Source organism: Saccostrea echinata, unplaced genomic scaffold (genome assembly GCF_033153115.1).
Source record: "Saccostrea echinata isolate AGI-Se365-2 ecotype Australia unplaced genomic scaffold, CSIRO_AGI_Sech_v1 ptg000009l, whole genome shotgun sequence".
Lineage (NCBI taxonomy): Eukaryota > Metazoa > Mollusca > Bivalvia > Ostreida > Ostreidae > Saccostrea > Saccostrea echinata.
The window spans coordinates 24,721,122-24,747,500 of NW_026889758.1; the positions used below are offsets into that span (position 1 = coordinate 24,721,122).

The following is a 26,379-nucleotide window of genomic DNA, read 5'->3' on the forward strand; positions in this document are numbered from 1 at the left end:
GAATGATTTTTTTAATCATGTTTTCTTTAGGGATGTCAAAATATTTATTTTCCTTAGTCGATTATTCGATTGCATTATTCGAACGATAGTCGAATATTCGGAACATTTTCTGAAAATAAAATTTTATTTCAAACTTCACTGGTACATGACGTACTCATAGCTCAAAAACCCTTAATCTGTTTAAAAAGTAACATAAAAATTAATGTAGCGTAACGTTGGATAACAAGATTATATGAAATAAATTTAGAAATGTAATTTTCCTAAATTCATGATTTCCCCATCAATCGAATTCATAAATTGGTCTGTACATGCAGTTAGTTTTTATTTTAGTTAGCATTCAAAATTTGCTAGCCGATATTTTTTAAAGCTTATAATGTGAAATAAATTGGGGGGGGGGGGGGGGGGAGGGGGGGTTAATCTCACACTATCCAAACGCCAGGTGGCTGTTAAATTGTTAAACAGTTAGTTACTGCTTATTCATTTATTGATTGTTCTGGCTTTCAAAATGTCCTTAATTGTGAACAATTTAAAATGCAAGCGAATTGTTCTAATAATTATCGAAGCGTCAAAACATGTCACATGTTCCTTGCATTTGAGCAATCTTAAAATAAAAGATAATTGGTACATTGTATAAAATCAATTCCAATTTATTATTTTACAAACAAAGCCCAGTATATATATTGATGGTTAATTTATTACAAAAACAACACAAGCAGCAACTGCATGGTAGATAATTAATTCTCGCGGTAGTGAAGCATTTATAATTACTGTACTTTCTATACGCACATGGAAAATCAAGTTTTTTGTAGAGGAAAATTATCTTATCAACTGTCTCCGAGGAAAGACGGTTTCTCAGTTTTGAAGGTTTCTCTATTTGAAATGAGAATTCCATATCGTTATCACTCTTTTATTGCATTTTTTTTTCAATTATAATATTCGAATGTCGTTTCGTTATTCGATCGTCGGTCCATTCGACTGACAGTCGAATAGTCGACTATTCGTTGACATCCCTAGTTTTCTTAGATTGATGCGATCAGTGTACCATATAACGGCTTATTTTCACAATAATCAAATTTTTGCTTTCTTTGCGACATTTTTCGATTGCAAAAAATAAATTCGCATTGAATTGTCACCAATTATGTACCGTATAAATAACACAGATGACTTCAATAAACCACAAGGAGAATCGCAAAAATAGGAATATGCAAATTAGAATTTTAAAATGTTTTGGAATATTTTTGTAAAAAAATTGTGACACACAGAAAAATCCTGTTATATGGTAAATATTGGTAACAATAGTGAGTAAAACTTACCTTTGTTATTAAGCTCTTATGGAATCGGTCTCCCTTCATCTCAGCTCTGTATGCCATATCTTCCTTCTCCTCCAGATCTGCATCATTGATCTTCCGTGACAAAAACTCCTCCTGCTCATATGAACTAGTAGAGGCCTGCTCTCCTTGTGTTGTTGACTCTGAGTCTTTAGGAATTGTCTCTGTTGTGAATACTGTATCTGTTGATGATGACTGGATGTCTTGCATGGACACGGAAGAACTCTGACCACCTTCTCTTGGAATAAAGACCTCCTCAGGTTTTGGGGCTGGTTCCCCTGCAGACTGACCAGAGCTGGGCTGTGTGGTAGATTCTTTGGGTGCAGTAGGTGGTGGAGGAATTTCTGCTCCATCACTACCAGACAATGTTGTTGATACTATTGGACTTTCAGTAACTGTTTCTTGTTTATTCTCTTCCATAATTCCTTTGTCTGCAGTTGAGGATGTTTCTGTCTCTGGTTGAGTTGTTGACAGAAGAGGGGCCTCTGTGACTGTTTCCTCTTTCTGTTCACCAACATCTTTGGGTATTTCTTCTGGCTTGCCTTCTTCTTTTACAGAGTCTGGGAGTTTGTGAGGTTCATGTGACAGTGGTTTCCTGGATAAGAAATCAGCAGTAGAGTAAGCATCCACAGTGGGGGGAAGCTCAATCTTTAAATGATCAGTGTCAATAACAGTCTTAGAGGCATTCTGTTGGTCACCAGCAATGGCTGTATTTTTTGTGTTGTCAATTATATTTTTGTTGTCCATTCTGTAATCACTCTCCATGGAAGACATGAGCTGTTCTACTGGGGAAGTAGAGGGAACAGTTGAAGCTATCATCTGCTCCTGGATGGGTTTATCAGTCATCTCTCCATTTATCTGCTCCTGTTTTCCCTCTTCCACTGTCTTTTCCCCCTCATTAGGAATATTCATTTCTCTTACATTTTCATCATCACTAACTGAATCAAGACTGGTATCTTCTTCACCCAAAAACTTGAGCACTGACAGATTTGGTTGTTCACTGGATTCCAATGGTTTTTGCTCCTCTACAGTTTCTGCTGGTTTCTGTTTACCTTCTCCTATTTTGCTTTTGGTATCTGTGACATTTTCAGAGCTTTCCTTAACTTCTGTTTCAGTCTTTTGCATGTTTGCTTCATTATTCTCCTTAACATTTGCAGCAGTCTTGTCTTCATTATCTTCAGCATGAGCATCTTTTACTTGAGACAATGTATTATTAGCACTTTTTTCCAAATCCATCATTGCGGTCATGTTCTCTGACTTGACTGCTTCCTTTACAGCTTTTTCAGCTTGTATTTTTCCAATCCCTTTCCTTGTATCAGGCACAGAATGTTTAGAATCTATTGATTCTGTACCCACTTTTGGGGATTCTGAACCAATTTCTGAAGACGCAGTAACACCTCCAGTTTCTGTTGGAACTATATCTGTTGAGGAAGCAGTATCAACCCTGACTGATTCTACATCTGTCTTTGTTTGAGATGACACAACAGGAGGTTGAGAACTTTGTTCCAAAGATTCAGATACTGTCTTTGACTGTGCTGTGGTTTGTTTTGCCCTCTCTTGTTCTGATGAAGTAAAGATATGATCCACTGACACACTTGAAGTGTGCTGCTGAGTAGGTGTCGAGAACAACATCACAGATTCTGTCTGTTTTGCAACATTTCCTGTAGAAGTGGGGTCTTCAAACATATCCAAGGGGAATGGAGTTCCATCAATGATAGTGTAACCCTCCATAGCTGTCTGCTGTGGGGCCTCATTGACTGTGGAAGCCTCCGTTACTGAGGAATGTATTTCTGTCAGTCCTGGAGTACTTGTACTACCAGCTCTCTGCTCCACAGTTTGGGAAGCACTTTCCTCTGCAGTAAATGAACTCTGAAGAAGTGTGTCTTCTTCCTTTTTGTTTTGTATCACAGAGGATGGCTGGATCCCTACAGCTGGGGCCCCCTGTCCTGATGAAAGGCCTTCCTTGTCAGTCATAGGAGGACCAACAGGTAAACCATCAGGAAGTATACTGTCAGCATCCTTCCCAGCATCCTTTATCACTTCCTGTTTGGCCTGGGTGCTGCTTTCTTCATTACTTATCTCAGTTTCATCTCCAATCTCTGTCTCGTCTTCCTCTGGGGGTTTAAGATCCTCTGACACTTTTTTAGCATCATCTACTCCTTCCTTTAGTAAATCTGACAGTCCTGGTAGTTTAAGTGCTTCATCATCTGTTTTCACATCATCTTCTACCTTCTGAGACGGTCCCTGTTCTGAGTCTGTAACAGCAGAGTCGGGTTTTTCTGTGGAAATTGTAGAGGGTACTTCCTCAGTTGACTCTGGTTGTTTCTTTTTCGATCCTTCCTCCAGCATTTTGTTTAATTCTAAGAAAAAGAAAACAAAAGTTACTAATCATTGATAATAAAACATTAAAATTAGGTCTCTGATTTATATTTTTCTTTTAATATTGATGCTGTTAAATTAACTTTTTCAACAGGAGTATGCTCCTGTCTTCTTCTTTTACTTCATGTACTAACATCTTGATCAATTGAATATATCTTGAATATGATCTTGAATATATTTTAATTTTTTTTTTTTACAAACAATAATCTTGTAGATCTTGAGACAATCTAATTAAAATTAGATGTTCCGAATCCGCTATCGCTTCTCAAACATCTAACAACATCCCATTCGGGGTCACGTCAGAGCGACCTTTCGATTACCCAATGAAATCGCCGTCGTCGAAATCTTGGCTTATAGTTCGGATGCGTTTCTTTTTTTTACTGCCAAACCTAAACGCCCGAGAGGTTTCGTAGTAAACAAAATATGCATGGTAAAGACCGTGCTATATGTGACTTGCGGGATATATAGTAGTTTGTGCTTTTTCGTTTGCGTTATTCAGGTAAGAATGCCAGATTGGCGGACTAACGTTCAATTTATACCAAATTACTTTAATTCAACGTAAGACAGTCTCCTGAGCATCAATAATATAGAGATGTAGCCGTGGAACTAATTTTAGAATTGAATACAGAAGGTTGAATCTGATTGGCCAAAATTTTTATGTTTATTCATAATCGAAAGGTCGCTCTGACGTGACCCTGAATGGGATGTTGTTAGATGTTTGAGAAGCGATAGCGGATTCGGGACATCTAATTTTAATTAGACTGATCTTGAGAAGAATTATTTTAGATATTTTTTCTTTTTTATGTAAAATTTTGCATCCCTTTTGTGGCCCTGTCAGAGACTTAAGGTCAAAGAATGAACAAACTTGAATCTTCACTCCATGAGAAGCTTCCATGCCAATTCTGTTTGGTTCTGTCTTTGTGATTTTTGACATTTTTTTAAAAAAATTTATTCCATTCTATTTTCACTATTTCTTAATTACTGTAAACCAACTATTATTCGCGTCAACTTTTTTTCGCGATTCGTCAGCTTGAAATCAATCCGCGACGATTAATTTTTGCAACTGAGGAAACATTCTCTATAAAATACAAAGCAAAATAATTAGTTCGTGGCGATTAATATTCGCGAGTTAAAGTAGTTCGCGAAACTCGCGAAAATTTCTCGCACGCGAATAAATGTTGGTTTACAGTAGCTCTCCTTAAAAAGAGTGCTGAACCAGCAAAGCAATCAAGGATGTTTGTGGCAAGTTAAAAATTTTGGAGAACAGGTCACACATGTTGGAAAGTTTACAAATGATGCATAGGTAACTCAGGTGACCAAAAACAACATGTAACAATACCTCAAACTTGCTAATCAAAGCTTTTAGAAGCTTTGTAACAATACTTGTTTTTGGCAATTTGTAAGAATGCTAGGCTGTTAGCTGTTAGTTAAACAGCTTTATTACCAGTCTGATTAGTTAAGAAAGTTTATCACTATCAAATTAGTGAAACAATTTACATCTTCTGAAAACAATTAATTTGAAAACTTGTAGGACAAAGAGTTTATTAGTAAATTTGTTAGTGAAGCAGTATTTTGGTGTGAATTAGCATCACTGTTAGTAACCATTTACCATCAATTTTAACTTTGTCTTCATCATCAGTATTGTGTAGAGAGAACAATGACTCTCTTAATTCATCCAGCTTTTCCTTCACCCTATTTTCTTTTTTAATATGAAGCTGACTGCCTGAAACGGACATATGAAATTTCAATCTAAGTTATCTATTTATCTGACTATACTCAAACTCAATGATCCCAGCCATAAAACAATACAGCCAAAGACCGATACTCTTTGAATTTACAAAACTTTTTAGATAAAGTGGGTAAATCTTGCAAGGTACCAAGTGATTTCATAAATACACTAATACTTGGACTTGTACTTCAAGATTATTTTTAACCCTTACCTCCTCCTTCATTAGCTTCATTTTGGGGTTTACTTTGTCCTTCTCTTGCCTCCTTGGCCTCTGTGGGGTCTTTCTCACCACTGGGAACAGGATCAATTTCTTCTACCTTTGTTTCGGTCCCCTGATTCTCCTTCCCTCCCCCTGGTTCCTCTTGTTGGCTATCTGAACTCTGGCTCTCCACATTTTGCTCTCTTTTGATGCTGTCTTTCTGTTCTGTTTGAGTATTGTCTTTTGGAGGCCCTGGACTCAGAGGAATAGGTTTTTCTTGTTCTTTCTTCAAATCAAAATAAAACAACTCTGATTTTAAATGAAAAGATTCAGTTTGTCCATATTTTGGTGAATAATACATGAAATTTTGTAAATATACATTCAACTATCAAATTCAATGCATTTTTTTCCCATCTGAATACATGATGTCTACAGTTAACTAGTTATAATTGTAACGGGGACCGTTACAGATGTTCCCCAAACGCTCCCCAACACCCTTTTGGTGTCTTATTTCCTGTAAGCTTCATTAAATAAGCCAATGAAGTATATTGATAGTTTTTTGCATTTCACGCGCGCGCATGGGCATGCATGTGCAGGATGACCATGTCATCTCATCTATACTATTAATGCATCTTTATATTCTCAGTATTAAAACATTTCATCAAAAAATAAATAAGTTCCAGCTATATCAAGTATATTGGTCATCTTAGCATTGCACGCATGCGCACCTGCATGCATGTTCATAATGACCATGCCATTTTGTCTACACTTATAATATGTCGGTTTATTCTTAGTATCAAAGCTTTTCATAAAAAAATATAAAAGTTATGGCTACATTAAGTATATTGGTCATTTAACACATTGCACGCGCGCGCATGTGCATTCATGAGCATGATGTCCACATCATCTTGTCTACACTTTTAATATATCTGTATATTCTTAATATCAAAGATTTTCATAAAAAAATATAAAAATTACGGCTATATTAAGTATATTGGTCATTTAACACATTGCACGCGCGCGCACGTGCATGCATGCATGCATGCATGTGCACGATGACCATGTCGTCTTGTGTACACTTTTAATATATATAAAAATTTTGAGTATCAAAGCATCTCATCAAAAAGTATAAAAGTTACGAGCATATCAAGTATATTTGTCATTTTACGCTTTGCGCGTGCGCACACGTGCATGCATGTGCATGTTGACCATGTCATCTTGTTTACACTTTTAATATATCCTTATATTCTGAGTATCAAAGCATTTCATCAAAAAATATAAAAGTTACAGCTATATCAAGTATATTGGTCATTTTACGCATTGCACGCGCACGCACGTGCATGCACGTGCGCTCAAAATGACCTTGATTCCGCAAATCTACATAACATGCCTATTAACCCTAAAAAGGTTTCACCTCAATCGGATGAGTAGTTGACGAGATCACTCGCGGACAAAAAAGTACCCAGGAAGAAGAAGAAGAAGAAAAATAATAATAACTAGATGCGTTTCTTGTTGCTAGGGCAACAAGTGGTCTTCCGACCGAACTTTTCTCCAGATCGCTGTGCTACCTCACTTCATTTAATACTTTATTGAAGGTATTTTTTGTTCGCGTTTATGTAACACAGTCTTTCAACATAGATCATGATTATTAAAGGATTTCTGTAGAATCTCTGTTAAAAAAGCTTTAAAAAATAAGCAAAAACTATCATACATGTCTTCACAGAGAAAAATATCATTTACAACTGAAAAAAGAGAGAAACAATCTCCCGCCCCAGCAGGATTCGAACCCGCAACAATACGAGAAAGTTTGGATCGGTCATATGAAAGATATGGAGATAACGAACAGTATTCAAGCTCAAAAGTCCATTAAACAATACAAAATAGGAGCAGAGCAAACACGGACCTCCAAACATCAGAGGTGGGATCAGGTGCCATGGAGGAGTGAGCATCCCCTGCCGACCGGTCACACCTGCCGTGTGCTCCTTGTCATGATCGGGAAATCACGGAAAAATCCGTCGACAATTCAGTGTGTAAATAATGGCCTAACAATTAGTATGAAAAACGTTAGTCAGCATTTGACTGAATGATAAATTGTATTTGCTGACAAGGCCATTGTATCGACCATAGAACTTACGAAATGATGACTTTAAAACGAGACAGCTGATATTCTTGTTTCATCAACTTATTTGTCAATAATTTACCTCGATTTAGAAATTATACATACGTAGAGCATGCTCTTGCGTATCGAATCAACTGAGAGATATATACCCCGTATGCAGGTGATGAAGGTATATTGCTGCATAAGTAAGGGAAGTTGACGATTGAAAAGTTAAAGTCATCACGTTTATCATAAAGCTTGGTTGTTAGATTACCATTAACATCTTTTTCAAGTAAAATATACAAATATGAAACAGATGTGTCAGACTCTGTGGTATCTTTTATCTCAAGTTCACCAGGACATATCGTATCGACATAAGAATGGAAATAGCCATTGTAAATTGACAATACGTCGTCGATATATCTAAATGTCGAGTTGAAGACCACAGCAAGTGTTTTCTTCTTTTCACGTACAAGATTTTGGACAAATTCTGCTTCATATGAATACAAAAAAGGTCTGCTAATAACGGGGTGCAATTGGTACCCATGGGAATTCCAATAGATTGTTGGAAGACCTGGTCTCCAAAAACTACATAGATATTGTCAATCAGAAACTCAAGCATCTTTTTAATGTCAACTTCAGAGTACTTGTGTGTACAATCAGAATGTTTTTTAACAAAATAATTTTGCAAATGACCAATGACAAGGTAAGTATATTTACGAGTTCCATTTTTATTGAAAAAGCAGCTGTCAATGATATCAAAAAGCCTGGACTTTAATTTATCGTGGGGAATGGTTGTGTATAAAGTTGAAAAGTCGTAAGTTTTAAAGATGTTGATTTTGGTAAAATCTTGTGATTTCAAATTTTCCAAAAGTTCCTTGGAATTTTTAAGTATCCACATCTGATTTACACCACTTCTCGAATATATTGTTGCACAGTACTCTTGAAGTTTCTCCTTCACCACTGTTAATATCTTAGTGAGGAGTAAAGAAAGAGGCTTGGTTGAACATATACTGGAACCCGCTATGTATCTTTGTTTGTAAGGATTTTTATGAAGTTTCGGAATCCAATATAAATATGGTAATTCGAATTCATTTTGGTTGTTTGGAATATTAAAAATATTCAAAACTGACATATGATTTTGAAGAAGTTCTTCCTTAGAAAGGGAACTATGAGTATAAGTTGGATTACCACTTGTAGAATTAAATCCAAGTTCCTCTAAAATACATTTAATATAATGAGTCTTACAAACAAAGACAATATTGTTACCTGCTTTGTCAGCAGGGACCAGTACGTACTAATCATGTAATCTATCTTTGTATTACATATCTTTGCAACAAATGCATCAATCAAAATGATAAAAACATACTTAGAACTCTTAGAAGACTCTCGATTAACCCTGTAAATCCCAGAGAAAAATATTGAAAAACAAAAAAGTTACAAATTTAACATTTTTTAATTCACTTCCGTTTGCGACCGGAAGTACGAACGATGGAACATAATGGTCGATCAACATATCTACATTTGATGCTCTATCACCTCAGCAAGTTTCATATTCATATCTTATCATATATATCGAAAGACCTTAATAATAACAAGTAAACTAATTGTTCAGAGAACAATTAGAGGCCTTTCCACCTTTTTAAGTGTTTTCGTGTCGTTTAGGCCGAAAAAAAGAAAAATGCAAAAAAAAAAGCAAAAAAATCAAAAAAAAAAAAAAAAAAAAAAAAAATCCTCCTCCAGCTGGGATCGAACTCAAAACCCTTGGTTTGAAAGGCAGGTGCTCTAACCACTGCGCTACACATTCCGATAAAATTGAGCAAGTTAATTGTTTAAGACTATAGAATAAATACAAGCGTATTTTTAGAATCGGTAGGGGAAGAAAGAAGTTCCGTAAAAGGAAATAGTTCCTGAACTTGCAAGCAGTATATAAAATAACAAAGGACGGGTGTGCGTGAGAAAACGTTAACACTGTTCCCTAATGAAAATGTATTAATGGACTGTAGCCCGATTCATCGATATTGTGAGCATGCTGAATTTTTTGAAAATAGCTTTGTTGTAAGCTTAAAAGATCGGGTTCGGATTTTAACATTTCTGACTGAATATCCTGAAATAAATATGAAACATTTAAATAAGCATTTCTTTGGGTTAAATTAAATATGTGTAGCACAAATTAAACTCCCAACATGCATTTTTAGAAGGGAAACACGACAATGAAAGCGAGAATTGTTTTTAATATACCGAAAATCGCTATTTCTGGAAACTGATTAATTCTAAATAAAAATCAAATAAATTCCAAATGTAAAAGAAAGAGAGAATGCTTGGTATTAAAATGTCGTATCATATCAGGAAAATCGAATGCTACTAACGACATCTGAAGAAATAGCCGATAAAAGGTTTAGATCATTTCTTCGTTCACCTGCACTTTAATTTCAAACACAACAGAACTTGTAGTTTTTGCCGTGAAACTTCATGACTTCTATAAACTTACAAGACTCATCGTAAAACTCTCAAGAAAGTTTCTCTGAGGTCTATACTACAAATGTACCAAATATGTTGTCGATCCGAGGTCTGGTTTGAATTTTACAGAAATATTCTACGTTGTTGTTGATGTGATTTTTTTTTAAGAAGGGGGGGGGATGAATTATTTATTTTATGCCTCTTTTAAACTAAGAATTGTAACTACTTTCACATCTTTAAGCCTGATTGTGACCTTTGGGTCAAGATCGAAGGTCAAGGCCATTTCAAAAAAAAAAAAAAAAAAAAAAAAAAAAAAAAAAAAAACCAACCCAAAACAAAACAAAACAAGGAAATCTTTACTTTCTATGTTTTTACCTGATACTGGAGCTGGATGCATGTCCTTACTTTTCATTTGACCCAATGTCAAGGCCAAAGGTCAAGGTCAAAGTTCAAGGTCATTTGGTGAATTGCTATATTTCACACATATATAAGGAATTTCTTATGTTTTTAAATGACTTTGACCTTGACCTATATTTCAAGGTCAAAGTCAAACATGCCGATGCAGTTGGTCCCATGTCTCTAGGATACACCGTTTCAAAAAGGGTTCATTAAATGTAAGCAGCATAAACTTTCAGGGGCAGTAACTCATACAAGGGACCAAAGAATGCTTTTGCAATGATAGAATGAAGAGAGTATTAAATGAGTCGAAGACACTGCTGAAGGCTTGGAATCTCTACGTTTTACGGTTTCGGAGGAGTAGCGATAACAAGGTTTTATTGCAAAAGGGGTGACAACTTTTGAATGGGTCAAGCTTTGGGGACAAGAATGAAATCTTAAAATAGTTTTAGAAGGACATATCATAGATGCAAAGATATTCAGTATATGTCGAAAGGTTTTCTACAGAATCTCTGACAAAAAAGCTTTTAAAAATCAGCAAAAACTACCATACATGTTTTTAAAGAGAGAGAAGTCATTAGCAACTGAAAAAAAGAGAAAAACAAAGAAAAAAAATTAACTACCTCCAGCAGGATTCGAACCCCAGACAGTGGGACAAAGTTTGGATCAGTCATATCTTTGCAATAAATGCACGCATCAAAATATTGAATACATATTTAGAATTCTTGTAAAACACTCTATAAACCCTGTAAATCCCAAAGAAAAATATTGAAAAACAAAAAAGTTGAAAAATTGGATTTTTTGAATTCACTTCCGTTTGCGACCGGAAGTGCCGACGACGAAAAATAAAGGTCGTTCCCCATATTGGAATTTGATGTTCTATTTATTCATTGAGTTTCAATTTCATATCTTTAGCCGTTGTCGAGAAAAATTCTGGACAAAATGCCATTTAAAAAATACAAATTTCCCCAAAAATCGCGAACGGAAGTGAATTTTGAAAAAATGAAAAACACGTCTGGAGATATTTACATGATGCATCTTCCGCGAAAAAATCTCTGAAATCTGCTCACTCACAGCTGAGATATCGCCATAACTATGAAAAAAAGAATAATAATAATAATAATAATAGAAAACAGACGGAAAACAATAAGGTCTTCCGAAGGAAGTCGGAAGACCTTAATAATAAGAAACAGAGTAAAAACAATATGTTCCCCAACTTCGTTTGGGGAACATAATTATGATGGCCCTTTTTAGCTCACCCAAGCCAATTGCAAAGGCTCAAGTGAGCTTTTCTTGATCATAGTCCATATTCTGTTAAACCAACTGTCTGGTATTTTTCACATTTTCAATTATTCTGCAGAATCATTGGACCAATTTCTATCCCATTTTCCACAGAACATCTTTGGTAAAAGAGAAGTCAAAGCACATTTAAATAAAGTGCCATGTCCATTTTCAAAATGAGATAATAATAATAAGATATGATTATTATTAAAAAAAAAAATCTCTCCTAAGAAGCACTGGACTATATAGATGAAACATACAAACACTGTTAAAAAGATTAAATTTTCCTTATATGGGGTTCATTTAAGACCCTCAGGACCAGTATGGGACCACTAAGGGGAGTCAAAGTTTTATGTAGGAACACACAGAAAAAATTCTTATAGTCCACAGAGGGAAAGGGTAGGGTCATCATAGGGAGAAAAATTAGTTAATATTCTTTTCAAAAATATTTTGAATTGCAGGGAGTCTCAATAGGTTATTCAAGTTTTACAAAGGAATGTTCAGGCTTTCTTACTAACTCTAGGCAACAACTGGTAAACCTGACATCCATCAATTTACTGCTACTTAGAATCATCACAACATATAAGCTAAGGTTTGGACAACATTGGGGAATTTCATTCATATATGTATATTGTCAGGAAGTGAAAAGAGGCTTGGGTGACTGTTGTTCACAATAGGCCTCTTGTTAAAGTTTACATCAAACTATGGTGCTGACTGATTCAAGTTTCATTTGAATACAACTTATATTCATATACATGTACATTTAAGTAGATAATACTCTCTCAAATTATCTTAATCAAAATTAGGTCCTTTACATCAAATAGAAAAATTAGATTCATCTGAGAACAAAAGTAACTTTGCAGAAAACGATTGAAATTATTTACATGAAACATACCTGTTCATCTTTTTTTGCATTTCCTTTATCTGCAAAAAAAATATATTACATTATTTTGATACATTTACTCCCTGACTTTTATACAGGGTTGTGGATAACCACTCTGACACCCACTTGCAAATGCGAGTAAAATTTGCTGTGGGCGATTAGATATTAAAAATCTGGTCGCCCACATGGTGAACGATTTTTTTCCCCATAACATAATCACATTTCAGTTTTATATTTTATGTACTTTCAGTTTTTAAGAAAACGCTCTATTACCGTAACCTAGATTATTTGTGTTACGTACAAGCATGTTATTCAAACATGTACGTGACTGAGATTCAACATGGTGATTTATTGAAGCGGTTAAATCTCTGTTAAATCTGATGATACAAGAGCAGATGTTTGAGATTGTTCTAATAGAAATATTGTAACAATCGGTAATGGTTGTCACACACTCCATCCGAACTAGTTATTCACAGATAGAATTTGAATTACTGTGTCAAATGTACACAATTAATAAAAGATCGGAATCAAACTTCATCACAGGTTGTATGTAATTTATTATTTAATATGCCCCCTTGTTAAACCATACACGCTTCAGTTGTATAAGGTTAAAGACTACAAAATGTAATGAACATTTAATCGAATCAGTCTTTAGAAAAGAGAAAACGTGACAAAAATTCATATACTGCAAACATATTGATATTGCGAATTAAAGTTCAATTTGAAGAATTTAGGATTTTTGTTGTTGCTATTTTTATTTTACATATAATGTGGGCCCGTGGATCACTCTGTGGGCCAGTAACATTTGAAAAGTTAGGAGCCCACATGGCCCCTAAGGTTTCAAAAGTTATCCACAACACTGTTTTATAGGTACATGTATATAGAATGTTCTCAGCCTTTGGTCTTATCTGTGCATGAGAAATTTTTGGTATAAAAGAACATATTTACAAGCATGCTTCATTCATCCTTTGTAATACAATTATCTGATGTAAATAAGAGATTAGATTTCCATCATTACACCTGACCTTTATCATCCTCCCACCACAGGTCATCCTCCTCATCTTCCACCTCTGTATCATCCTGATCTTCCTCCTCATCCACTTCTGTGTCATCTTCAGCTTTGTTTGGGGGTGTGACAGGCTTCTCCTGAAGCTCAATAACCTTCCCATCTGAGATCTTAAAAAAAAATTACAGCAAATTGTTAAGTCAATAAATGTCATGAGAATCAATTTTCCACTATTTCCCCATTTCCAAGTTTAAAAAAAATGTAGGAGGCAGTGACAAAGAATATTAATCCAATATAATCAGGCACTGCTCTCTGATGAAAAATGATCATTGATGTCATTTCTTTCCCACTGAACCAATACTTTCAATAATGTTATGTGCTTATATCTCCTATATAAACATATCAATACTTTTCCTTTTTTGAACAGCCTATTGAATTACAAATATTTACAACATATGATAAATATAACTGTAATACATAAATAATATCAAATCTTAGACTTTTTTCCTCTTAAAAAGACCGGTTCAACTTCACAACAGACTTCAGTTTCTTTAATATATTTCTACAAGTTCTTAAGACAATTTGTTGAACAGCTAAAAAAATAATACAGTGGACCTTCAGATATCCGGACGCCAGATATCCGGACGCTTCAGTTTCCGGACGATTTTTTATGGGAACGAAATTTTTTAACGTTATTTTGTCTCGTTTAACCGGAATTCCGCATTCCGTATCCGGACGATATTTTTTCACCACAAAAATGAATTTTTACGTTATATTTTGGTTCATTTATCCGGACGATAATTTTTTAACTGGTCTGTCAAGTCTGCTCAAATTTCTTGATCTGGGTGTTAATTGTTGTAAAAACACTGGTCTGGCTGTTTGTTTTAAAAGATGATCACGTGCGACCTGTTATCAATGGCTTGCGGCAAGGTTAATTGTAGTTCGATGGGTACGCACAAGACTCTCGCTTCACTAACATGGTTTTGATACGTATTAATGAAGGAAAATAATTTTTTAAGTCTAGGATAATTTTTCTTAGTCGGCAAATATATTTCTTTTACTGTTAAAATACAGTAGTAACATGGTTTTATGTATTTATAGACATGACATCGGAGTTTTTTATGCACAGTATTTTGTGCGCAAATCGCATTCTATGATTTGATGACATTTATAAAATCACTTTCAAAATTACACAATCGTTAATACGATCTCGCATTGGATTATTACCATTAGCGTTTGTATACATATACAGATTATGTCACATTTAGCATTGATGGGCGTTCATATTAAATAAGACTCTACCAACAGTACCGTACCGACATGGCTACTAGGAGAAGTTGATTCATTAGACACAGGGAAGTAGAAATAATTAATGTGACCATATAAACACGTTTTTTTTCAATGACAAATGTACTTTTTTATTTACTTAAACAAGTATTGAGTAGTACTAACTTATATTAAAGTATTTAAACAATAAAACATATTGATAAAAAGCTACATTCTTTACTATTGAAAATGTTATGAAAGGCCATATAACTAAAATCAGCGCAATTCAGGTATCCAGACACTTCACATATCCGGACAAATTGACTGGGAACCAAAGCGTCCGGATAAATGAGGCTCCACTGTACAAGGTATAAAGAAGCTATCTATTACCTCTGTTGGCACAATAAACTGTGGAGATGGGTTTTCAACTTTGTATTCCCTTACAAAAGATCTTGGAAAATAGCCTGTCTTTCCATCTAACTGAAATTATTAAAATGAATATGTAAATTAAAAGTAAAGTGTCTTAAATGGAATGGACTGAAAACACTGATGTGTCAGGAAGTTAAAACTAAAAAGGCTGATACATAGTAATTGGATTTTCCTCTTTTTCTATTATTACAACTCTATTAGTTATTCCCCTTTGTATGTAACCATCCAGGTTATGCCCTTCCAGGGCTACAGAGCACCCATTTTTCTTTTCTTTTCTTTTCTTTTCTTTTGTTTTTTTTAAAATGAAATATACTTGTACTGTATTTTGTCTACAGAGTCCATTAATAATTTCGTATTATCTAATATTCTGGGTCAGACATTTTTTTAAGGGACAAAGAAATTCTTAGTGTTAAAATGATAAAATTTCATACTCCCTAGATGTTTACAATGATAATGTATCATTTACTTGTACTTTAACTGCTTGTTTTCTGAAATACAGTCTAACCTTGCTGTCTCGATCTCTATGGGACTGAGATTAAACTTTGAGATATTCGAGGATTTGAGATAAGGCAAAGTAAAATTGATATTATGGTTCTCCGGCAATCTAATTAAAATTCGATCTTTGATCCACTCCAACTAGATTGCTTTGTGTAGCGATCCAGTTGGAGCGGATCAAAGATCCAATTTTAGTTAGATTGGGTTCTCAGGCCAATTTTCTTAAGAACAGATGCGGGTGAGAGGCTTCTCTTGTTTTCATCTTTTTATCAGCAATAAATTACATGCAGGAAGCATTTTTTGAACCAGAATTTGCTATAAAATAATTATCTATAAAGTAACAATAAAAATTCCTCCTTGATGATTATTCTGAAGTCATACTGTAGATATATTTAACATCTCACAAAATTTCCAAATATATGCATATTTTTTATTTTTCTCAAACACAGTGTCCATGTCGGATTGTCAAATAACTGTTGATGTCCATGTTGATAAGAAATGGATACCAGAAATGAAAACAAAAATTGAAAGCAAAACTACAAGAATATGAGGGCGCAATTTTTTTGCCCGGATTGGTCTCCGCATTACCAACTTTTATTTTATTGAAAATATGATAAAAATTGTGATGCAGCTACCTCAGAATGGATGTGTGCAGGCCCGAGAACCATAATATTCATTTTATGGACCCTAAGGAGGTTTAAAAATATAAAGAAAACATATCCCAAGTATTCAAGATATCAGTGTTCAAGATAATGAAGTTGAAGTGTACATGTCGTAAAAACACTTTAAAATCTCTTTTATCATGGATTTCGATATTTATTGAGACTGTTTTGACAGTCCCATTACAATACAAATTTACTATTGACTAGCTTTAACTTAGGGCTGTAACAGTTCACTGAATGAACCAAACTACTATTCACTTGGCTTGTTTAGGTTCTTTTTTGTAGTATTCGGGAATTTTATTTCTTTTTCATGGACTTTTTTAGGAAGAATTAATTCCACTTATTGGAAATGTATGAAAATAAAGAGGGGTTGATAATTCTAATCTTAATGTGTATACTATGAACAATCCAACAAGTTCTGAATGTCAACATAGCATATAAATTTGAAGTGCAAAAAAAAAAAACATTGAGAAAATGTGTTCTTTTTGTCCTTTATAAGGATTATTTTTGGGGGGTAGAAGGCATATGCAAGCTCAAAAAGGTTTGTTTTAAATAATTTGGTAGTTATTTTCAATGTAACATACTCCTTTTGTATTCTTCAAATTATTGCCAGGGCAGATCCACTCCATTTTGCTACATTGCAACTATGTGGGACATATTTTAACTGTGGTGAAGGCTTGTCCTAATACACACTTAGATTATTCCAACTTATTTTGACTATAAACAAACAATGATACTTACTCTCCCGCCCCACAAATCAGGTCGATCCCCTGCAGATTTGCTTGTTATTTCCAACATCACATTTCTCTCAAAGTTTAGGAAGATTGGATCATTCTGCATGTGTTTAGCCAAGGTACGTCCATACGATAAAGTTGCTTTCAAAATAAACACAATATATTATTAATTTTATAATACAAAATTATTTTGCAGAACTTTATTTTGTAAATTTTATGGTCTTAAGGAAACTTCATGCTAGCTGCAGAACTGTACTGTTATGGTTTTATATTTTAGTCTTTGACCATAACGCTACAGATCCCGTAATGCAAATATTGTGCAATTTATGGCGCAAGATTTTCTGCGCACAATGGGGACGTACTTCGGCACTTTCCAGCATTGGTTAATCAACTACCTTTCATTCCTTAATTCTAGACATATTCTATAACCAATATGTATATTTCATCCATCTCCTAACCCTTTCAAGTCTTCTCTGCAGACCAATTAACTCGCTTGTTTTGAATTTTATGCCAAAAAATTCACAACAAGTGAGTTTATTGGTCTGTACAGTCGACTATAAAGGGTTAGGAGGTATAATAATACACAGGTTGGTTATAGACAGGTTCAGTCCAAAGACTATTTCTACCTACGTAGCTATTAATAGCTACCTAGATATTTAAACCTACCCAAAGTAGCTATTTTTATTGTATTACTTGCATTTTGTGGCCAAATGGTCGTACAGTGCAACATGGTGAGTACCAAATTTCTTGATACAGTCACACTGATGATGAATATGACAAAATTTTGGTCAAAAAATGATTACTTAGTAAATTGACAATTTTGCGCAAAATTGTTAATTTATGAAGTAATCATTTTTTGGCCGAAATTTTGTCGTATTCATCATCTGTGTGACTGCATGTATCAAGAAATCTGGTACTCACCATGTTGCACTGTACGACCGTTTGGCCACAAAATGCAAATAGGTAAAAATAGCTACTTTGGGTAGGTTTAAATACCTAGGTAGCTATTAATAGCTACGTAGGTAGAAATAGTCTTTGGACTGGACCTGATAGAATATGTCTAGAATTAGGGAATGAAAGATAGTAAATTGACCATTCACCAATCCTGCAAAGTGGCAAAATACATTCCCAAAGTGCGCAGAAAATCTTGCACCGTAAATTGCACAATATTTGCATTCTGGGATCTGTAGGGTTATGGTCAAAGACTAAAATATAAAACCATAACACTATAATACAGTTCAGCAGCTACATGTAGCTTCATGCATGGTAAGGATGGTTTGATTGTTCAACACATTAAGATTTTCAATCTGATTCAAAGTTTGCAAATGTCTCTTGTATACTTCATAATATAATTTGCAATTTTATATTAATTAAAGAAACCTGGTGACTTTTACAAAACTAACTGCAAGTATTCTGAGGAAATTCGAGATACCTTGAACCTCGATCATATTCAGCCATGTTATCAAAGCTGACTTACTCTTGCATTCCTTGTCACCACACAGACGTAAATCTGATATCCTTGATGATGAGCACTCATTAATAATTAAACCGAATGACAATAGCGCTAAAATTACTTTTTTACTTTTTAGAGCGTCTGTCATTTCTTTGAGTTTCATGCTTTGTACACGTCAGCTGGCGCTGGAATTTTTACTTCCTGTTTCCCTAAGTATTGATTTGAGGGGTCAATTCAAAACACAAGTTTAAGTTATTATCAGTAACATAAATGAGGCTGCCAAAATCTGAACTTTTCCATTGATAATCATTTACGTATAATTTGTTTAATTTTTTAGTAATTTTTTTTGTATCTGTGTTTATAATTATTATGTTTCAAATATATCAACATTTACTTTTAAGACGACCTTTTTAGAAGGGAGGTCACTCTCATAAGAAACAAACAGAACATTTCCTGGTATTTGTAGGAAATAAAAGATGAGCAGAATATATGACAACAAACCTTTGCATAACTTGCCTGTGATCAGTGTCAACACACCAAGCAAATGGGATCCAAAGAAGTACTCAAGGTATGCTGCAGCAGATTTGAAGGCATGCAAAGTATATTAATTCTCCTTGCACTAGTTCAATTAGAAGCTGAAAAGAATATGCTTGATCAGTGTTAATGAATATCACTATATGCTATAGTATGTACCTGCTCAATGCAGTAATTTTGTTCAAGAAATAAACAAGTGTTAACAAGTGCCATCTCTTTAATTTTAACAGACAGCATACATATCTAATATGTAACATAGGACAGAATTATGAGTGGATTGACAGTACAACATTTCACATTATGAGTTAATTTGGACAGTAGGAAAAATATGAGCAAGCTTAAAACATAGGTAAACAAAGATTACGAAGCTCACCTGGAGAAATGTTATCTATCAATAAAGGAAAGTCTCTTACCAAATAAATGTTCCAGATATAGCATTTGAAGCGAGTCTGGTAGTCAGCTGTGTATCCCTAAATGCATTGATCATCCATGCAAGTTTTGTCACCTATGGGCCTGCTTTCAAAACTTTAACCTGGTCATTCATATGAAAAATGTACTTCAGATCCAGCATCTGAAGCAAGTTTGGTAGTGTGCATCCCAATAGAAGATGAGGGTTGTCCGGTAAAATCATGGACAAGTTGTCTAGATTGAGAAATAATCATCACTGCGTTCTAAAACTCTCACAACTTTTTAGTACATTTTTCATCAATATACATAGCAAATTTCAAATAGATATCTGCTCAAATAAACAAAATACGAGACTTTATGTTATGTGTTGTATCGCCTTACGGCACGCGGATGATAACGTCAAAGTGTCTAAAGCAGCGTCACGTTTCCTCTTTGCTAAATTAAAGTTGGATAAGCCCCACTTAAAATTGGGGATTTCATTGATGCACATACTTGATTTTCCCTTTATTCCTCCATAAACAGTCGAGGAACCAATCTCGCACACACATGGGACCCTCTGAAGATTTTTTTAGTAAGTTATGGACAGTACTCTCACTATCATTCAACTAAATAGGCTATCTTATATCGACGGTCTACAGTGACAGCGTCTTCTGCTCTTGTCAGTAGCTGTTTCTCCGTATGTTTTGTTCTACCCGGGGACCTGATCAAAAAGCTTCCGCTTTGAAAACTCTCATTTCACTTGTATACTAAAGATCTAGTGATATTTTTATATTTTTTTTCTTCTGTAGTCATCAAAAGTTCCTTAGGGTGTCAGTACTACATCTAAATCAAACTGAACTTCTCTCCGGTGCGCCGTAACGTCACCAAACATCACCATTTTTCATGTGTTGTGTTTACCACTTTCCAATTTCAAATGCTTGGGAAACTGCCGAAAATTAAGCAAATGCCTTGACATTTTTTTTTTTTTTAATGCTTTATTTTTGAAAAAGTTTTCATATACATAATATCAAATAACACAGACATATATGTACAAACACACCCACACCCACACACATCCACACACTCACTGTGCACCTTTCCCAAAAAAAAAAAAAAACCCCAACTGTTCAATATTACAGCTATAGTTATACTAATTAGAATTTCTTATATTAACAAATCAAATCAAACATTGCCCATTTACTATACATATTAGTTTTACAATGAAAGTTACTTTCACAATATTTTTCGATTTTTCTATAATACTTAAAAATGTTAATTGCTTCTGTAAATTTAGGTATTGTACATTGAGATCTTGAGTGATACAAGTACTTTTTTCCTAACAAGATAAGAAAATTTTCTAAACAACTTCCATCAATGTTACCAAGCATCACCTTTTGTTTTGAAATTACATAATCATTTTCAATAGCACGATACCAATTTTCAAAATCTCTCCAAAACCTGGTTACATGTATACAGTCATAAAAAAGATGAATCAATGTTTCTGGATCTGTTTTACAGAAAGAACAAACATTATTTTCAGCAATTTTTATCTTGTGAAGAAAAGAATTTGTGGCTAGGAAGCCCATAAGAATTTTATATTGAAAGTAAATTATTTTGGTGTCCTTTGTGCATATGGATGCATTCTGAAGGGAAAAATTCCAGTGTTTTTCTGTGATAGGTTCATTTAAATAAATCTCCCATTTTAATTTTTTGGGCTCTGGTGCCACAAATTTCTTATCTTTTATAACTTTATACAGAAATTTCATACTTGTCACAGACATCATTTTATATATAACACATTTCTCTGGTTCTACAAATTGATTACCTCTATCTCTCATATAAACAATTATTTCCCTTTTGACTCTTGATGGTACTCTTGATATAATATTAAAATAGTTTAAAAAATTATTAGTACCAACCATATTCTTGACATAATTAAAACACTTAAATTTTCCATTATCTGTCAATAAGTCTTTCAGTACTCTAAAACCTTTTTCCACCCAAGAGGTGTAGAAACTCCATTTATTTACATCAACAAAATTTCTGATATCAGAATATAAATACAATGTAATCTAAAACACTCACAGGATTTTTTTTAACAATTATAAGAGCTTTGATAACATCTTTCCAAAAATCATTACCAATGTAATTCAACAACTCTGAAAGTTTTTCTTTGGTTAAATAAAATACAAAATTAATATCTTTTTGATTTAAAATACAGCATAATAATTGCTGCCATGCTCCACTGTTGTCTGTAAGGACTCTATTTATCCATTTAAGCTTTATATATGATATGAAGGAGGATAAATGAATCATATTTAGTCCACCTTCTTCAATTTTACCTATTAAGGTATTCCTTTTTACTTTTTCCACCTTGTATGCCCAAATAAATTGAAATAAAATTTTATTGATCTCATTAAGAAGTTCTTTTGGTGGATTTGGTAAAGCTGAGAATAAGTGTATAAATTTTGGAATAACTAGCGTTTTAATGACAGTAATCTTTCCTATGGGAGTTAAATCTCTTTTTGTCCATGATGCAAGTAATTTTTTGATAGAATTTATTTTGGATTGATAATTAATAGTCACAATATTTTCTAAGTTTTCTGTAAATATTATTCCTAAAAGCTTAAAGGTGTCACCACCCCAATTAATTTTTAAGTCTTTGCATAGAGTTTGTTTTGATCCAGCCTTGCTTCCTAACCATATTGCTTGAGATTTTGAAATATTAAGTTTCAAACCAGATGCATTTCCAAATTGTTCAATTAATTTCATCGATTCTCTCAGTGATTTTTCACTTCCATCTAATATTAAAAAAGAGTCATCTGCATACTGTCCTAGCTTGTTTTCTTTCCCATTAATGGATATGCCTTTGATATTTTCATTTTTCTTCAATGAGATTGCTAGTAGTTCTACTGTAATGATAAAAATATATGGTGCTAATGGGTCTCCCTGTCTACATCCATGTTCAAGATTAAAAAAGGAGGATAAGTTTCCATTATTTATCACACAGCTTGTGCTGGATGAGTAAAAAGTATCTATTAAATCATATAAAAACCTGGTATTTTCACCTATAAAACGTCCTTTTATAAAACCTTTTTGGGTATCACTTATAATACTGGTCAACACATTCTTAATGCGATTCGCTATGGTACTAGAACCAATTTTGTAATCTACATTTAATAATGAAATAGGTCTCCAATTTTTCATGTATCTTCTATCCTTTTCCTCTTTAGGAATGCATGTAATTACCCCCTGAGATTGGAACTGTGAAAGTTTTCCAGTTAAAAACCCTTCATTTAAAGAATTCATAACAAAGATACCTATATCATTCCAGAAAAATTTGTAAAATTCCACTGTAAACCCGTCTGACCCTGGTGATTTTTTGTTTTTCATATTTTTTAGTGTCTTTGTGCATTCTTGAAGTTTCAGAGAACCTTCACAATTGTCTCTTTCTTCATCAGATAATTTGACGTTATGTTGTAAAAAGATATTTTCAGACAAAAATGTTTCATTATTTTTATTTTTTTTACTTTTATATAAATTTGAGAAAAAAGACCTTTGTTCATCCAGAATGTCAGACTGATCTGAAATATGTTTACCATCTGAGTTTATTAATTCAGATATTGTTTTATTTAAGAAATTTCTTCTTTCTAATTTACAGAAATAGTCAGAATTTTTTTCCCCCATTTCATACCAGGTAGCTTTTGAGCGTAACATTAAACCCTCTATATAATTTGACCTAGAATTTTGTAAAGTTTGCTTTTTTTCTTCAAGTGTCAAAATATCTTCTGCTTTTCCTGAAGTATTTACTTTTCCTTCCAAATCTAAAATTTCCTTTTCTAGTTTTTTCCTTTCTAATTTTTGTTTTTTTGATCTTATAGATGAATATTCTATTGTTAAGGATCTGATTTTCATTTTCAAAACTTCCCAGAAAAATTGATTACTTATACTAAATTGAATACTCTCCCCTTGCTCAATATCTGCTGATACCCTATATTCCTCAATTGTTTCCAAAATACATTGCTTTACTTTTTCTATATACTCATTTTCATGTAATAATTGACAGTTAAATTTCCAGTAACCTCTCCCTCTAGTACTGTCACTTGTTTTGAATTTTAATACAATTGCTGAGTGGTCAGTTTTATATCCTGGAATTATTTTGGTATCTAATACTTTACTAAAAATGCAATCAGATACAAGAAAATAATCGATTCTACTTTGAATAACTGGGTTTGATCTTCTCCATGTGTACTGTCTTACTTCCTCATTCCAGATTCTCCATGGGTCATGAATTTCAAGTTCATTTTTTATATTCTTTATTACTTCATTTGCCTTTGGATTATTAAGATTCTTAACATTGAAAGTGTCAAGTTCTTTATTTTGAACAACATTCCAATCCCCACACATAAGGATAGACATGTTTTCTAATTTTGTAATTTCTTCTTTTATGTTTTGGAAAAATTCTGGACTATCATTATTTGGACCATACAAATTTACTAAAGTAAATCTAAATTTATTTGCTGAAATATCCATTATAATATATCTACCCAAAGAGTCATGTTTAACTGAATGGATATCTAATTCAAAGTTATTCTTGAAAAGTATTACAACTCCGGCTGAGCTGCTTGTATAACTACTGAAAAAAGATTTGTAGCCCCACTCTGATTCCCATAACCTTGAAGTCTCATGAGTACTGTGTGTTTCTTGAAAACAGATAATAGAGATATTTTTATTTCTGACCCAGTTAAACACATCTCTACGTTTTTGACTGTTAGAAGAAAAACCTCTTACATTCATACTCAATATACCTAACATTTCTTTGTTGCTCATTTTAGTTTTATCAAATGTCATGAATGAATTTCAGCATTCTTTTTAAACATAACTTATAAGGTATAAAAGGTGCACTAGAACTCAAAAACAACTTTACATACATACACACTCCACACACACTTACATTCACAAAAGTCAACCATACATTTGGCATACCTCGCCTTGAAGTCATAGTCCCACCTGTACCGGCTCCTCCTGCTAATTTGGCTTAATGTAGACAATTTAACATTTGATTGTTTTCATTTATTTATTTATTTTTTTTTTTGAATTCTAGGTTATTGTTTTTTTAAGCTCTTAATATTTGGTCAATATTATCCATGACATCAATTCGGTGTCTGTGTCCACTCCTATCCAGAACAAAAATGTGACCATTGAAGTACCAGGCACTATCCACGAGATGCTGTTTATTCTCCGCTTTTAAGGTTCTTAAGAGCTGTGCATTCATGCTGGTGATGTGGTCTAAAATGATGAAGTCATCTTTGAGCGTTTCGCGTTTTGTAATCACAGATTTTCTCGCCTCTGCTGTATTAAACTTCACAATCACAGGACGCGGGTGTTGTTTGTCACTGGATGGTATCCTGTGAATGGCAAGGATTTCCCGCACATCGAGGGTAATGCCTGTTCTCTGAGCCACGATGGTACAAAACTCTTCTTTCAGTTTTTGGCCTTGTCGTTCAGGCCAGTTGAGGATCTTGATATTGTTCTTTTGCGAATACTGCTGGTTAAAATTGGCCATACTGACTGCTGTGTTGGCTAGCTCATTTACTGTCTTCAGCTTGGTCTCCAGTTTACTGATTTGTTTTTTAAGTTTCGAAACATTTTCCATATTGGTATCATTATCCATCATGAGTCCATCTACTTTGTCTGTTAACTGTTTCCTTATTTTAGCGACATCTTCAGTATACTGTCCTTTCTGTGACTTCAATTCCTCTTGGATCTCTGATTTTATATCTTTCAAAATCTCTTCCTTTATACTGACTGTCAACTCCTCCTGTAATTCCTTCTTGAGATCTTCCTTAAAGTCAGCCACTACACTTCTAACAATTTCCCTTATATCATCCTTTGTAACTATCTTTTGTATTGACAGCTGAATTGATGCCAACGCACACTTTATTTCCTCAATTTCTGAAGAATCTTCTTCCCCTGCAGAGGAAATCCTTCTCTGTTTCGAAGCTGGTTTTGAAGATACAATTTGTGATTTTATCTCTGATGGCACTCTTGTAAGAAAAAGAGTTGATTGCTTAAGCAATGGAACAGAAACTTTCTCATTTTTGACATTTTACAAAATACGAAATAATAGATAGTGCATTAAAAAAAGGATAATTTTTACACCAACCTTATCTATTTAATACTTTTGTTTCGAAATAATACTCATGTATTCGCTACTGAAACCCTGGGTTTTTGAACGTACGCCGTAGGACCATACCCTGTGCACATTCAAGCATAATAAAATCTTTATTTTTGTCTATAGATATTTTATCAAAAAAATTACGATGCACTTAAATATGATGAAAAGACATTTGCTGAAAATTTCAGATTAGTGTGCCCATTATTTTTCGAGAAAAACACTTTGTCCACGATTTTACCAGACAACCCTCATATTTTACATGAAAATTCGGTCATCTTAAAGCTTATAGATACTTAACAATGAACCTACTCCAAAACTTTAACCTGGTCACCAATATGAAAGTATGAAACAATATGAAATAACATCTGAAGCAAGTTTGGTAGTGTGCATCCCATCTTAGATGTATCAAAGATTAAAATTTGGTCATCTTAGAGCTCATAGATACTTGACAATGAACCTGCTCTAAAATTTTAACTTGGTTA

General features: G+C 33.8%; 2 protein-coding genes across 3 annotated transcripts in view; one reads left to right on the top strand and one right to left on the bottom strand.

Moving 5' to 3' along the window:
• The window catches only part of LOC133182084 (melanoma inhibitory activity protein 2-like), a 32,940-nt gene extending 13,934 nt beyond the window's left edge, over window positions 1-19,006 (bottom strand). For both annotated transcript variants that reach the window (XM_061316803.1, XM_061316802.1), the window contains exons 1-8: window positions 18,823-19,006; window positions 17,353-17,486; window positions 15,416-15,505; window positions 13,779-13,929; window positions 12,766-12,794; window positions 5,648-5,921; window positions 5,317-5,430; window positions 1,314-3,688 (exon numbers count right to left, since the gene is read on the bottom strand). In XM_061316803.1, the coding sequence (XP_061172787.1) occupies window positions 1,314-3,688; window positions 5,317-5,430; window positions 5,648-5,921; window positions 12,766-12,794; window positions 13,779-13,929; window positions 15,416-15,505; window positions 17,353-17,486; window positions 18,823-18,961 (3,306 nt within the window). In that variant the 5' untranslated portion in view covers window positions 18,962-19,006. The remainder of the gene's footprint in view (window positions 1-1,313; window positions 3,689-5,316; window positions 5,431-5,647; window positions 5,922-12,765; window positions 12,795-13,778; window positions 13,930-15,415; window positions 15,506-17,352; window positions 17,487-18,822) is intronic.
• Window positions 19,007-19,243: 237 nt separating this feature from the next.
• Window positions 19,244-26,379, top strand: part of LOC133182090 (arpin-like) — an 18,896-nt gene continuing 11,760 nt past the window's right edge. Inside the window, exon 1 of the mRNA XM_061316809.1 lies at window positions 19,244-19,366. Within this exon, the coding sequence (XP_061172793.1) occupies window positions 19,275-19,366 (92 nt within the window). The 5' untranslated portion in view covers window positions 19,244-19,274. The remainder of the gene's footprint in view (window positions 19,367-26,379) is intronic.